The sequence below is a fragment of the Lepidochelys kempii genome, chromosome 5 (assembly GCF_965140285.1).
Source record: "Lepidochelys kempii isolate rLepKem1 chromosome 5, rLepKem1.hap1, whole genome shotgun sequence".
Taxonomy (NCBI): Eukaryota; Metazoa; Chordata; order Testudines; family Cheloniidae; genus Lepidochelys; species Lepidochelys kempii.
In genome coordinates, this window is record NC_136384.1 from 15,028,729 (window position 1) to 15,041,069 (window position 12,341).

The 12,341-nt window shown below is 45.0% G+C and overlaps 1 protein-coding gene across 7 annotated transcripts in view; it reads left to right on the forward strand.

Annotated features, from left to right (window-relative positions):
- Positions 1-12,341, forward strand: part of CTIF (cap binding complex dependent translation initiation factor) — a 347,978-nt gene that overhangs the window by 236,245 nt on the left and 99,392 nt on the right. For 5 of the 7 annotated variants that reach the window (XM_073343500.2, XM_073343502.2, XM_073343505.2 and 2 more), the window contains 2 exons: positions 7,017-7,461; positions 10,786-11,115. In XM_073343500.2, coding sequence (XP_073199601.1) covers positions 7,017-7,461; positions 10,786-11,115 — 775 coding nt within the window. The remainder of the gene's footprint in view (positions 1-7,016; positions 7,462-10,785; positions 11,116-12,341) is intronic. The other 2 variants (XM_073343501.2, XM_073343504.2) reach the window with 1 other exon arrangement.

The following is a 12,341-nucleotide window of genomic DNA, read 5'->3' on the forward strand; positions in this document are numbered from 1 at the left end:
CCTGACTAATCTAATTGCCTTCTATGACTAGATAACTGGCTCTGTGGATGAGGGGAAAGCAGTGGACGTGTTGTTCCTTGACTTTAGCAAAGCTTTTGACACGGTCTCCCACAGTATTCTTGCCAGCAAGTTAAAGAAGTATGGGCTGGATGAATGGACTGTAAGGTGGATAGAAAGCTGGCTAGATTGTCGGGCTCAATGAGTAGTGATCAATGGCTCCATGTCTAGCTGGCAGCCGGTATCAAGTGGAGTCCCCAAGGGTCGGTTCTGGGGCCAGTTTTGTTCAATATCTTCATTAATGATCTGGAGGATGGTGTGGATTGCACCCTCAGCAAGTTTGCAGAAGACACTAAACTGGGAGGAGAGGTAGATACGCTGGAGGGTAGGGATAGGATACAGAGGGCCCTAGACAAATTGGAGGATTGGGCCAAAAGAAATCTGATGAGGTTCAACAAGGACAAGTGCAGAGTCCTGCACTTAGGACGGAAGAATCCCACACACCACTACAGACTAGGGACCGAATGGCTCGGCAGCAGTTCTGCAGAAAAGGACCTAGGGGTTACAGTGGATGAGAAGCTGGATATGAGTCAACAGTGTGCCCTTGTTGCCAAAGAGGCCAATGGCATTTTGGGATGTATAAGTAGGGGCATTGCCAGCAGATCAAGGAACATGATCATTCCCCTCTATTTGACACTAGTGAGGCCTCATTTGGAGTACTGTGTCCAGTTTTGGGCCCCACACTACAAGAAGGATGTGGACAAATTGGAAAGAGTCCAGCGGAGGGCAACAAAAACGATTAGGGGACTGGAACATATGACTTATGAGGAGAGGCTGAGGGGACTGGGATTGTTTAGTCTGCAGAAGAGAAGAATGAGGGGGTATTTGATAGCTGCTTTCAACTACCTGAAAGGGGGTTCCAAAGAGGATGGATCAAGACTGTTCTCAGTGATAGCAGATGACAGAATGAGGAGTAATAGTCTCAAGTTGCAGTGGGGGAGGTTTAGGTTAGATATTAGGAAAAGCTTTTTCACTAGGAGGGTGGTGAAACACTGGAATGGATTACCTAGCGAGGTGGTGGAATCTCCTTCCTTTGAAGTTTTTAAGGTCAGGCTTGACAAAGCCCTGGCTGGAATGACTTAGTTAGGGATGGTCCTGCTTTGAGCAGGGGGTTGGACTAGATGACCTCCTGAGGTCCCTTCCAACCCTGATATTCTATGATTCTATGTCATTCATATTTCAGTTTGAAGATTTCAGAGACAACTTCAGGAAAAAAAGGGTGTAATGAAGGCTGGACATTACTTTTCAGGGCAGTGCACTTATATTTGGGTTTTGCACACGTTATTGTGCTGATTTAGTTACACTGGTGAAAATTCAATGTAGAGAGAGCCTCGATTCATCAGATCTAGCAGAAAAAGACATGATAAGAACCAATGGCTGGAAGTTGAAGCCAGACAAATTCACATTATAGGTAAGGTACCATTTTTTAAGTGACTGTGATTAACAATTAAAACAAATTACCAAGGGAAGTGGTGGCTTCTCTATCTCCTGATGTCTTCAACTCAAGACTGGATGCCTTTCAAAAGTGATGCTTTAGCTAAACGCAAGTTGTATGTTAGGCAAACAAATTGGGCTCAACTGGGGCAACTGGGTGATATTTAATGGCTCCGATATACAGGAGGTCAGACTAGATGTTCTGATGCTCTCATAGGCCTTAAACTCTATGAATATGAATCTGTGAATGTAGGCTATAGCCCTAATCCTACACCATAGAAGCCAATGGGAGATTGCCATTTGACTTCACTGGGAGCAGGACCAAGCCCCGTCTGTGCTTATTTTTATTAGCCATTCATTTGAATCTGCAGCTTCTTCATTAAGTTTTATGAACAGCTCTCCATCACTTGAAGAATCCTCACATTCTCCCCAGGCATCCTTCTACTTTTTCTGGGCTGGTTTACAAAGAGGTTGGACTCATTACACTCAGGGTGACCAGATAGTAAGTGTGAAAAATCGGGACGGGGGTGGGGAGTAATTGGCACCTATATAAGAAAAAGCCCCAAATAACAGGACTGTCCCTATAAAATCGGGACATCTGGTCACCCTACACTCTCTCCACGTTTTCCTGAATGCTGGACAGTTTCTGAGTTTCTGCTGGCTGCCAAGTCAATGACATCGCTATTTGTCTGACATTTTCTTTCCTTTGCCTCTTTATTTTCTGTAAACTTTTTTCCTTACTTGTTTAACTGCCGTGTGTTCAGTCGTAATTGGTGACTCTATTTGCAAATTTGCATTTGTGTTTGTTCAGCTGCTGGCCATATGAATATTGCCTTTGCAACTGTCAGAACTATGATCCTGAGTGTGTCTTTCACGTTCCTGTGTTATTGTTGCAGCCCAAAACTGGATCTTTAATGAGAGACACTCTTTTAATATTCTAAATTTCCAGATCTGTGCCAAGCAAATGTGCATATCCATAAGAGGGACAGACACAAATTTGTTGCAGTAAACCAGTAAGATTGCATTTCACTGTTGGTTCTGTACTAGTAATGTGAATAATCCCCACTCTGTGGTTCAGAGTCATCCTCATCCTCACACTCCAGTTCCCCTCTAGATAAATAACGCTGGTTATTTAAAACATTTCACATGGCAATTTATTATACTTTTCCTAGAACAAATTTGCACTGATCTGCTAAATGTGCTCTGACAAAGGAAGTGGCCATTCGTAAATATATTACAGTGGTCAGTGGCTAAACAGTCTCCAGATCTGTCTGCCAAACGAGTCAGCCCATCAGAACTGTATTCCTTGGTACCCGCATTAGTTCAACCCATTTTCTGAGGCCAACTAGCTTTTTAACCATAAAGACCGAGGGCTTATATTTTGCTAAATGTGGGAAGAACAGACTCGTGTTCAGTGGCAATGGAAGGAATTTGTGTTTAGTCTCATACCACTGAATTTAGGTTTAAGACATTCAAAAAAAAATTTGGAAACTGAATGAGAGAAGAAATAGAAAAGGAGATGAGGAAGACGGGAAACTTTCCTGTTTGCTGTAAGTTACAATCTTCTTAAAATATAGATTCTGCACACAAGGCTCTATCAATATTTATCTGTTTCCATTAATTAATACAGTTGTAGATTGTTCTGTAAGTGTGTAAAGAGGTATTTGAGAGCTAAGCTTTATCCTTAATAGAGCAATGTCAATATAAAAGTGAGTTAAAAAAATCTTTACCTAGGTTACTAGTAATTAGTTACATTGTTAAAATTGGAAGAGTATTCTAAATCTAACTTACTTTTCATTCTCTATTGCTTTGCACTTTCCTCTGACTTGAATGCATGAGTTTAACTGGTCAATTTTGCTTTCTGTTTATGTTCAGTCTCAGTTTCCGGTTCTTATGCAGCAGTATGAGGTTATTGTGTTTGGGTTGCAAATATTGAAGGGGAATGATACAGGTAACACAACACATTTTAATTACAAGTAAAACATCTGTTTGCAAACAAAAATCTTTACTAAAAAAAATTAAAAAGTTAAGGCAAAAATGTTTCATCGGTGTCCAGCTAACACCTAAAGTCAGAATTGCATGTTCTGTATAAAATTCTTTCTCTTGAAAAAACTCAGATGTTAAATGTTTGAAAACGAATAGTGAAAAAGATCCAGCCTTCTGAGGGTTGAGGTGTAAGGGCCTAGAAAGAAGGGGAAAGACACTTAACATTACAAAGCCAGTTTCATGAATGTTATGGTTGCCCCAGTCCTTACATACAGCCTCTCTCCTTTTGTCAGTGCAAATTGTGAATCTCTGTCATTGCAACTCCAAGGGCCTGAAAAGTGCTGAATTTTACAGTGCAGATCCACCATGCTTTTTAAACAAAGTAGCAAGGGTTAAAAGGCATGCTGGGAACTGCTGCTGGTTTTACTGCTAGCCCTATGCAGTCTTTGAGAAGCCAACACAATCCAGGGCTCTGGGGTATCTCCTTTTAAAGGGACAGCACTGTAAATAGAGGCTCTCCTTTTTAGAGATGTCTACTCCCCCACCTTGATGCATTCACAGTCCAGAACTGGTGACCTTACATGTCACTGCCATAGGGAAGCAGTTGTCATGTCACAGTCACCAGACTGAATGAGCTGGAGGAGAGAGTCTGATTAGATAAGAGCAGGAGCTTCTGTTTAGATGCCCAGCTATCTGGATAATCAACAGCGAGAGTAAAGGAAATAACCCTGGTAAAAGCTGCACAACCTCTAAATGGGATTTGGATGCAATGTGGCATTCTGAAAAAATTCCTGTGCATCTTTTTAAACTCTATTCCAGTGTTGCCTTGAAGATAACCTGGATTAAAGCAATGGAAAACCACACAGGTCATAGGCTACCCTAAATCCTGTCCTTTTTTTATGAAAACAGACCTTTAAACTTCCTCCCCTTTTTTCATGTGTTGCAAACCCTGATAATCTTGCCTTGGGACAGCCTGTTTAGAAATCTGAAATGTCCAAGTTCAGATGGAGAATGCAAGATACCCTTTGGCTGCATCTGCTGGCAGGAATTTCCTCCAGCTTCAGCTTCTTGTAGAAAGGAGCAAGGGGAAAATGTCCTCACTTTTCAGTGTTACAGGCGTACACTTGTTTGTTTGTTTTATCGTTTAGGATGACAGTGTCTGCTTTGTGGGAAACATCCCACGCGAGATACTTTGGCTCCTCTAAAGAAAATACGGACTGTGGACACAAGTGAATGGGTGGCCAGATTACTTCATTCGTTTTACTGTTGCTTTTCAGGGAGACACACGATATAATCTAGTAGTGGGAACAAGAGGCTAAGAGCCAGGACATTGTGGGTTGTATTGATGGCTCCCCCATTGACTAGCTGTGCTATCTAGGGCAAATCATTTGCAGACTTTTATTCCCATATGTGCCTGGGTAAATCTCCACCATAGCTCTTAGTGACTCAGTTTTCCCATCTGTAAAATGTGGATAAAGGTTCTCCTCTACCTCACAAGGGTGTTGCAAGACATAATGATTGTGTGTAATGTGTCTTTAGAGCTTTGGATGACATGTGCCATAGAGGGGCAAAGCATGTCTGTTCGGACAGAGCGGATAATGACTCCCTCTTTTTTCACTAGAAAGTAAACAGCTGAGCAGTAACAGGGGTCATGTCAGGAAGGAGCAGAAGCCCACACGCCACGTTCTTCTATAACTTGACACTGTTCCTCCCCTGGCCCTCACAGGAACCTGCTAATGTTCAGCGAATGTTGCTGGGCAAGCATGCCAGCATATGAAGGCCAAAAATAGGTGCATTTGGTGAGAAAATGCTATTGAAATCCATAGAAGTGGGAGGGCATTTTGTAGGGCACAGGGTGAAAACAGTCAGGGCTTTGCTGAAAAGTAAAGCCTGAATAGGGAGAGTTGGCAGCCAAGTGTTGGATTTTATATTTGTTAGTTTTCTTTTCTAATTTTGTCTCTTGATGCTCAGTTTTAGCAACTCCTGTTACATTTCAAAAAACTTTCTACCAGAACGCAGAAATGGAACTCCTTTGAAACTGAGGGCTCCAAGTTGGTGGAACAGTGTGGGTACAACCAAAATTTCTTTTGTCATAAACTTATGGAAAAAAGTTTTCCTGAGATCTCTTCCTTGCTTGGCTTCTATCCAAAGAGACATTTTTACTTCTGAGGTTGGGAGAAGCCAACCCTTCAGATCTTTGGTCTAGAAGGGACTGCTAAACTAACATAGCAACAAGCTGGAATCCTTCAAAGGGGACCAAAGCAATTAGACATTCAGTGGGGCTTGACCACCTAACTCTCTTGAAAATCCAACCCAGCGTGTTGGGGGAAGGTCAGAGACGTGTCAGGTTTTGTACTGTCTCGGATAGCGATATAACATCTCTCCTGTTTTGTTGGGAAGGCACACAGAGCTCTTACCTATAAAAGGGGGAAGACTTTCTAGTAAGACATGAGACACAAAGACTATCTGAGACTAGGTGGCGTAGTCTGCCAGGTCAATGGCGAAATACAGACCCAGCTGGCAGAGATCGGACACACTGGGCGCAACAATATGTAAGATTTCTAGGGTGTTGTAAAGCCAACTTTGTTAGTGAAGCCGAGGGTTAGCTATCTGTCTGGGGTACTTACGTGGCCTCCATTTACCGCAGTATCTAACTGCCTCGATCTTTCAAGTATTTATCCTCCCAACACCTCCGTGAGGTAGGGAAGTGCTGTTAACCCCATTTTAGAGACGGGGGGGGGCCTGTAGCACAGAGAGGGTAAGTGGCTTGTCAAGGTTGCATGGCATGTCTGTGACAAAGGAGGAACTTGAACCCAGCCTCCCAAGGCCAAGGCTAGGACTCTAACCACTGGACCATCCTTCCTCCTGTAACAGCACTTTCTGCAGCATTTGTCCAGTTGGTTTTTCTTTTACGTTCCTTTTGATTTCATACTTTTTCTCTCTATTTCTATAACCTGCCAATAAAACCTATTTGTATTTAAGACCAAAAGAATTGCTAGGCTTGGAGACTTGTTCGGGACAGTCACAGGCAGGTGCCAGAGAGCAAGTGAGAGCAGCTGACTCTAACCAGGAAGGAAAGACAAATGGGAGAGGAGGGGGAATAGTGGTGTGAGAACAGGGTCAAGGGCACACAAGAGATTGCTAACTCTGTCTAGCTCCCTGCAGCATAGCTCCAGGGAAAGGACTAGCATGGGAACGGGAATTATGTGAAAGACACTTGGTGGTGATCATCCAGGGGTCTATGGAAGTTGTGTTGGGTGCCCAGCAGGGCTTGGAGATGTATTGATCAGCATGAGAGTGCTCTGTGGGCTTGGGTAATGCGAACATGTTTGGACTGTTGTTGTTTGGGATTGTCCAATTGCAGGAAATTGCTCTCTTCGTCAGTAACGATCACGGAAATACTCAGTGCCACAAATTACATCATTGGAAAGCCCTTGTTCAGGAAGCTGTTGTGGCAAGTTTGTTGCTGTCCTGGTGCAGATGAATGTAGGAGAAGGTGAGGGGCTTGAGCATGCTGACTTGTGTGTTTGTGTTTGCAGGAGACAACAGAGGCCTCCTGGAGGAAACAAATCGCAGCAGCAGCACACGGATCATCAGCAAGGTACTGCCAAACACAACAGGGAACACCAGAAACTCTACCAGGGAGGCCAAGCCCCTCACTCCTCAGGGAGGCCAGCTCACCATGGCTACAGCCAAACCCGGCGATGGCACCACAACCAGAAGCACTCGCCCAACGACAAGGAAACGCACAGAAATGCCAAAGAGACTGAGAATTTGAAAATCGAGGACGCCTCCGTCTGCACAGTGCACATCCCCCTGGAGATGCACCGGAGCACGGAGGTCGTGGAGAGACAGTCTCAGCAGTACATTCAGGAACCAGAAACCAAGCGGAGAGACAGTGTTCATGAGCGCATCGGGGAAAGGCCAAAGGTCAATTTGCTCCAATCTTCCAAAGACAGACTGCGAAGGAGACTAAAAGAAAAGGTACTATTCCCGTGGGGAGTTGAATTTCCCTTTATTAAAAGCTCAAATGTTAATCATTTCACACACCTACATGGGGCCTTGTTCCTGAGCACAGCCAAATTTATCATCTCATCTCCTAAAGTCAACATTTCTTCTGGTGGGTGGCTGGGTTTTGTGGTTCTTCGTCAGGCCTTTTACTGAGACGCTGCTGAGTCTCTCTGTCTAACTGAGCCTGACCTGTTGTTTGGTGTTCATGTTAAGACCGAGTTTTCAAAGGAGGAATTGTGAACTCCCCCCTGCAGAAAACACCGCATGAAGATGAGGGTTTATGAGCCCAAATCAGGAGCATGTGCATTTCCCAGCCTTTTGCAAATGCCAGTTGAATCTCTGGAGTGTTCTAAAATGTGGCTATGTCTCTCCTCCTGTATCTAGATACTGAGTGCAGAATTCAGACTTTGAACACTGGATACATAGATTTAGCCACTTAAACCTGATATCCATTTATCTAGATAGATTGATCAGATATGAAAAGCACCCTTATCCTTCCCCCTTCTCTTGAACAACTCAACAATAACAAAACTTGTGTGTGCAAGTGATGGATGAGAAATCCTTTTTGGAAACAAAGTTTCAAATTTCTAAGGGTTTAATAACTTAATAGTTATGCTTTAAGCTTTAATAGTTTAATAGCTAATTTAATCCGTCCACATGCACCCTGGAGAATGCAGGATTTTTGTTGTGAGTGTATTTGTGCATATTGCAAAAATCCACACAAATGATTTTTCAGCAAAAAATATTCAAATGTGTAGTAAAAAATAAAATGCAGATATGCAGAGCACATCTAGTACATGAAATGAAACCACCAGGAACATAAACAGCTCTGTTGTGTGTTTGCGTGCACACCCATTTGAATATGTCTGTGTATCTGTATGTATGCAGTGTGAAGTAGACCATTTTAATTCTTAACATTCTCCTGTAAAATATAGATGATATGCAAACTGTTTTAAAATACTCACTTGCAAGTTTCTTTCCTGAGACCTAATGTAGAGTCTGATCTTGCAAATTCTCACTCACCTAAACAGTCCTTACTCGTGTGAGCAATTTCACTGACTTCTGTGGGACTATTTACATGAGAAGAGACGGTCTGAAGGATCAAACCCATAGTCATAGCTTCTAGGAGCGTGGGGTCATGTGAGAGCAATACTCCAGGTAAACACCAAGTTATGTGTATGCCCCATGTCCAGCACTGAGCTTACACAGCTGGCCTACTGACAGCTCCACCCATCAGGTTTCAAGGCCACACCTGGAATTTGCTAAAGGTTTCAGGGGACTTTCATAGAGTGTGACACAATGTTTTATCAGTGGAAAAAAGGGAAAAGAGGACATTAGCTCATAGCAAATGTGAGATGTCCACTGCATGTCTGTCCCTAGCAAAAAGTTTCACAGCGTAATTAAATGTTAAAAAGCTGCAATACTGTGAGTGGTAATGTTATTAATTTAAAGGCACAAAAGCCAGGAGATGAAAAAGTTAGAGCTCTTGTAGTAACTGCAATTCATTCACATTGTGCATATATTGCATGTGATAGTCTTGATTATCACTGAGGTTGTTCAGTGTCTATCCCGATCTAGGTACTTCTGTGTCATTGTAGCTGTATAATCTGAACACCTCACAAATATTAGTGAATTTATTTTCATAAAAGCCCATAAGATAGGAAAGCAGCATTATTCCCATTTTACAGATGGGAAACAGAGACATGGCGCGATCAAGGGACTTGCCCAGGATCACACAGGAAGTGTCTGGATGAACCAGGACTGGATTGAAGATCTGAGTCCCAGCCCAGTGCCTTAAACCATCAGGCTAATGTTCTTCCCACTGACCAGAGTATGTGGGCTGTGAATTTGTAACGTGAGAGGGAGAATGGAGCAACGTCTACTGGGACCAGACTACTACCACTAGGAAAGAAGGGAAAGTGAGAAGAGTGGAAGAGAGAGAGGGAACGGCATAACATGGCTGACTCTTATGTAGCACTTGCCTCACAAAAGCAAAAGAAAAACCTGCATTCCTGGCTACTTAAGCAGAGCTAGCTCCTTATAGCATTCTACTAGTCAGTGACTGAATAATCAAAGTTCCCTGTTGCCTGCAATATGTTGTAGAAATCTCAAGTGCTTTGCTTACTGCTAATCATTGTGAGCTGCTCAGAAAGTTATGGGAGGGCTTGACTAGAATATCTATAGCGCTTTCCACCTTCCAGATACTTTATGAGCATTAAGTAATCCCCACAGCTTCCCTGTTGCAAAGCTAGGTCTCATGCTACCCAAATTGGGAAATAACTATGCTAATGTCTGCATATGCCCAGTGTGACCTTGCATAGGTGGTGAGTTATATGGGCCCGTGGTTCCAGTGCTCCACCAATATTCAGGAATGTGGGCCCGGCTCCAACAATGTTTGGGCTTATATTTTCAGAGCCATCCCATCCATAGGATGAACTGGGGCAACTGCCCCGGGCCCTGCGCTTTGGGGGGCCCCACACTTCAGGGGGCCACAGGGGCCAGGGTGGCCTGCAAAGGTAGGGGGGGGCCTGGTGCTGGCAGCAGCGAGCGACCCGGCCCCAGCCTGCCCCTTTCTGCCCCTGTTCCACCTCACCCCCACTTCACCCCTTCCCTGAAGCCCCCCCCCCACCTCTTCCTGCCCCTGCTCCACCCCTGCCCTGTCCCCATTCCACCCCTTCCCCCAAACCCCTGCCCTGCCTCTTTCCGGCTTCCATCCCTTCCTCTGAGCGACGCCGGGAGCTGGCGGAGGAGGGCGGGCTGGAGCCGGGTCACTCGCTGCTGCTGGCACCAGGCCCTCTGCTACCCCTCCCAGGTCACCCTGGACCCCACAGCCCCCTGAAGTGCGGGGCCCTGGTCCGTCCAATGGTTGGGACACCTCTGCTTGGACCCATTCTGGGCACCACCAAAAATTATACAAACCTGGGGCCCATGTGACCTTGGTATTTCCAGGTGCCTGAGCAGAGTCCTGCTGAGTCAGTGTGTTCACAGTATCAGTAGCTTTGGTTTTTCTCTGCAGGCAAACTTGGCTGATGGGCCCTTAGTAAATGTCACACCTCTGAGGTACAAAGGTATATCTATCACATGGGGGCACTGAGGCACAGAGATGTCATATGACTTGCACAGGAGTCCTAGATGGAGTCCCTGTCAGAGCAGGAATTAGGGCTCCCAGACCACTAGAGTGTGCCACTAGAACATGCCTCGTTGTAGATTTGATTGTGTGACTCCCATCGCCCCCTTACCCCCTGTTTTCTGTGAAAGAACAAGGGCTGATACGTCTGTTTTTCCCTTGTGTAACAGATGCCTTGTCTTTCCCTTTTCACGGGCCAGGACGAAGTGCCGGTGGAGGCGACCAACCCCCAAAAGAACAAAATGGACAAATTAATTGAAATCCTCAACAGCATGAGGAACAACAGCAGTGACGTGGATTCCAAGCTCACCACCTTCATGGAGGAGGCCCAGAACTCCACCAACTCCGAGGAGATGCTGGGCGAGATTGTCAAGACTATTTACCAGAAAGCAGTGACGGACCGCAGCTTCGCCTCCACAGCCGCCAAGCTCTGTGACAAAATGGCGCTCTTCATGGTGGAGGGGACCAAGTTCCGAAGCCTGCTTCTCAACATGCTGCAGGTAATTAGATATTTGCAGCTGCTCCCAGTGTGTTATTACTAGAAAGAAGTCCAGGAATTCTGACCATAGTTGAGCTTTTCCCAAGTTCCATTCTTGCCCAATTAATTATAGAAAAGAAAAGTGTAAGTGAAGAGAGGGCAGTGTTTTTTGTGTTTGTTTATGCAAGTGTTTCATGGTTACGACAGACCGATATAATTTTATAGGCACCATCCGGTTAATATCCATCTCTATCTCTCCTTCTATTTTAAAAGCTCAGTTTAACAAATGCTCATTCCCCAGGCACTGTCCCCACCTAGTTTTAACCCATAAAGCTCTAAAAGGTTTGGATCCTTAGTACGTCAGAGACTACCTCTCTCCTTATGCGATTCTTCAGTGGTTGAGATTATTATTGTTTATTGTTCGTATTACTGTAGCATCTACAATCTTGGACCAATATCAGAGCCCGTATGCTGGGAATGTACATAGACAGTCCTTGACCTGAAGAGCTTGCAATCTAAATAGACAAAACAGGCCAAAGAGGAGAAAGGAAGGATCTTTATCCCTGTTTACAGACACGGAGATGGAGGCCCAGGGAGATGAAGGCCAAGATCCCCAAAGGGATTTAGGTACCTGAAGACCAGAATGTGCTGCTGCAGTCCACAAAACCCCCCACTCGGTTGCCACCTTGCCCTGTAGGTCCCTAAACTCACTCAGCACCAACGTTTTCACTGTAAAAGATCCCGAGGCATCTAAGTTTCTACCTGGAGGCAAGTGCACTGCTGGCACAGGCAGGCATCTAGGTGGCCTATTTCACGCCTAAGCCCAGCATGATCGTAGAGGCAGGTGCCGATAAGCATTCCCGCACCTATCTCACCTGCGGGGCCTGAATCTGGCAGGTGTGCTCAGGGGCCTCCTCCGAAGTTCCTTTGTGGATCTGGGCTGAAGCAACTTGCCCAAGGTCACACAGGAAAGTCTATGGCCCCGCACATCACATGTGGAGGAAGGGAGCTTCTGGGAAATGATGGCAGGGTCTCTCTCACTTCTCAGCTAAGGCGGAGCCAAGCTGATGGGAGGTACATGTGTCTCACCTAAACTGTCTGTCCTCTGTCTACTCCAAGCAAGTGTTTAGTAGCACAGGTATAGTCATGACTGATGTGGCTCTTCCCAGGGAAAGTGGAAGAGGTCACCTTGATTGAAACAAACAGGTATTGACAGCCATAGTATCACTCCGTGAGCTGAGAGGGTGC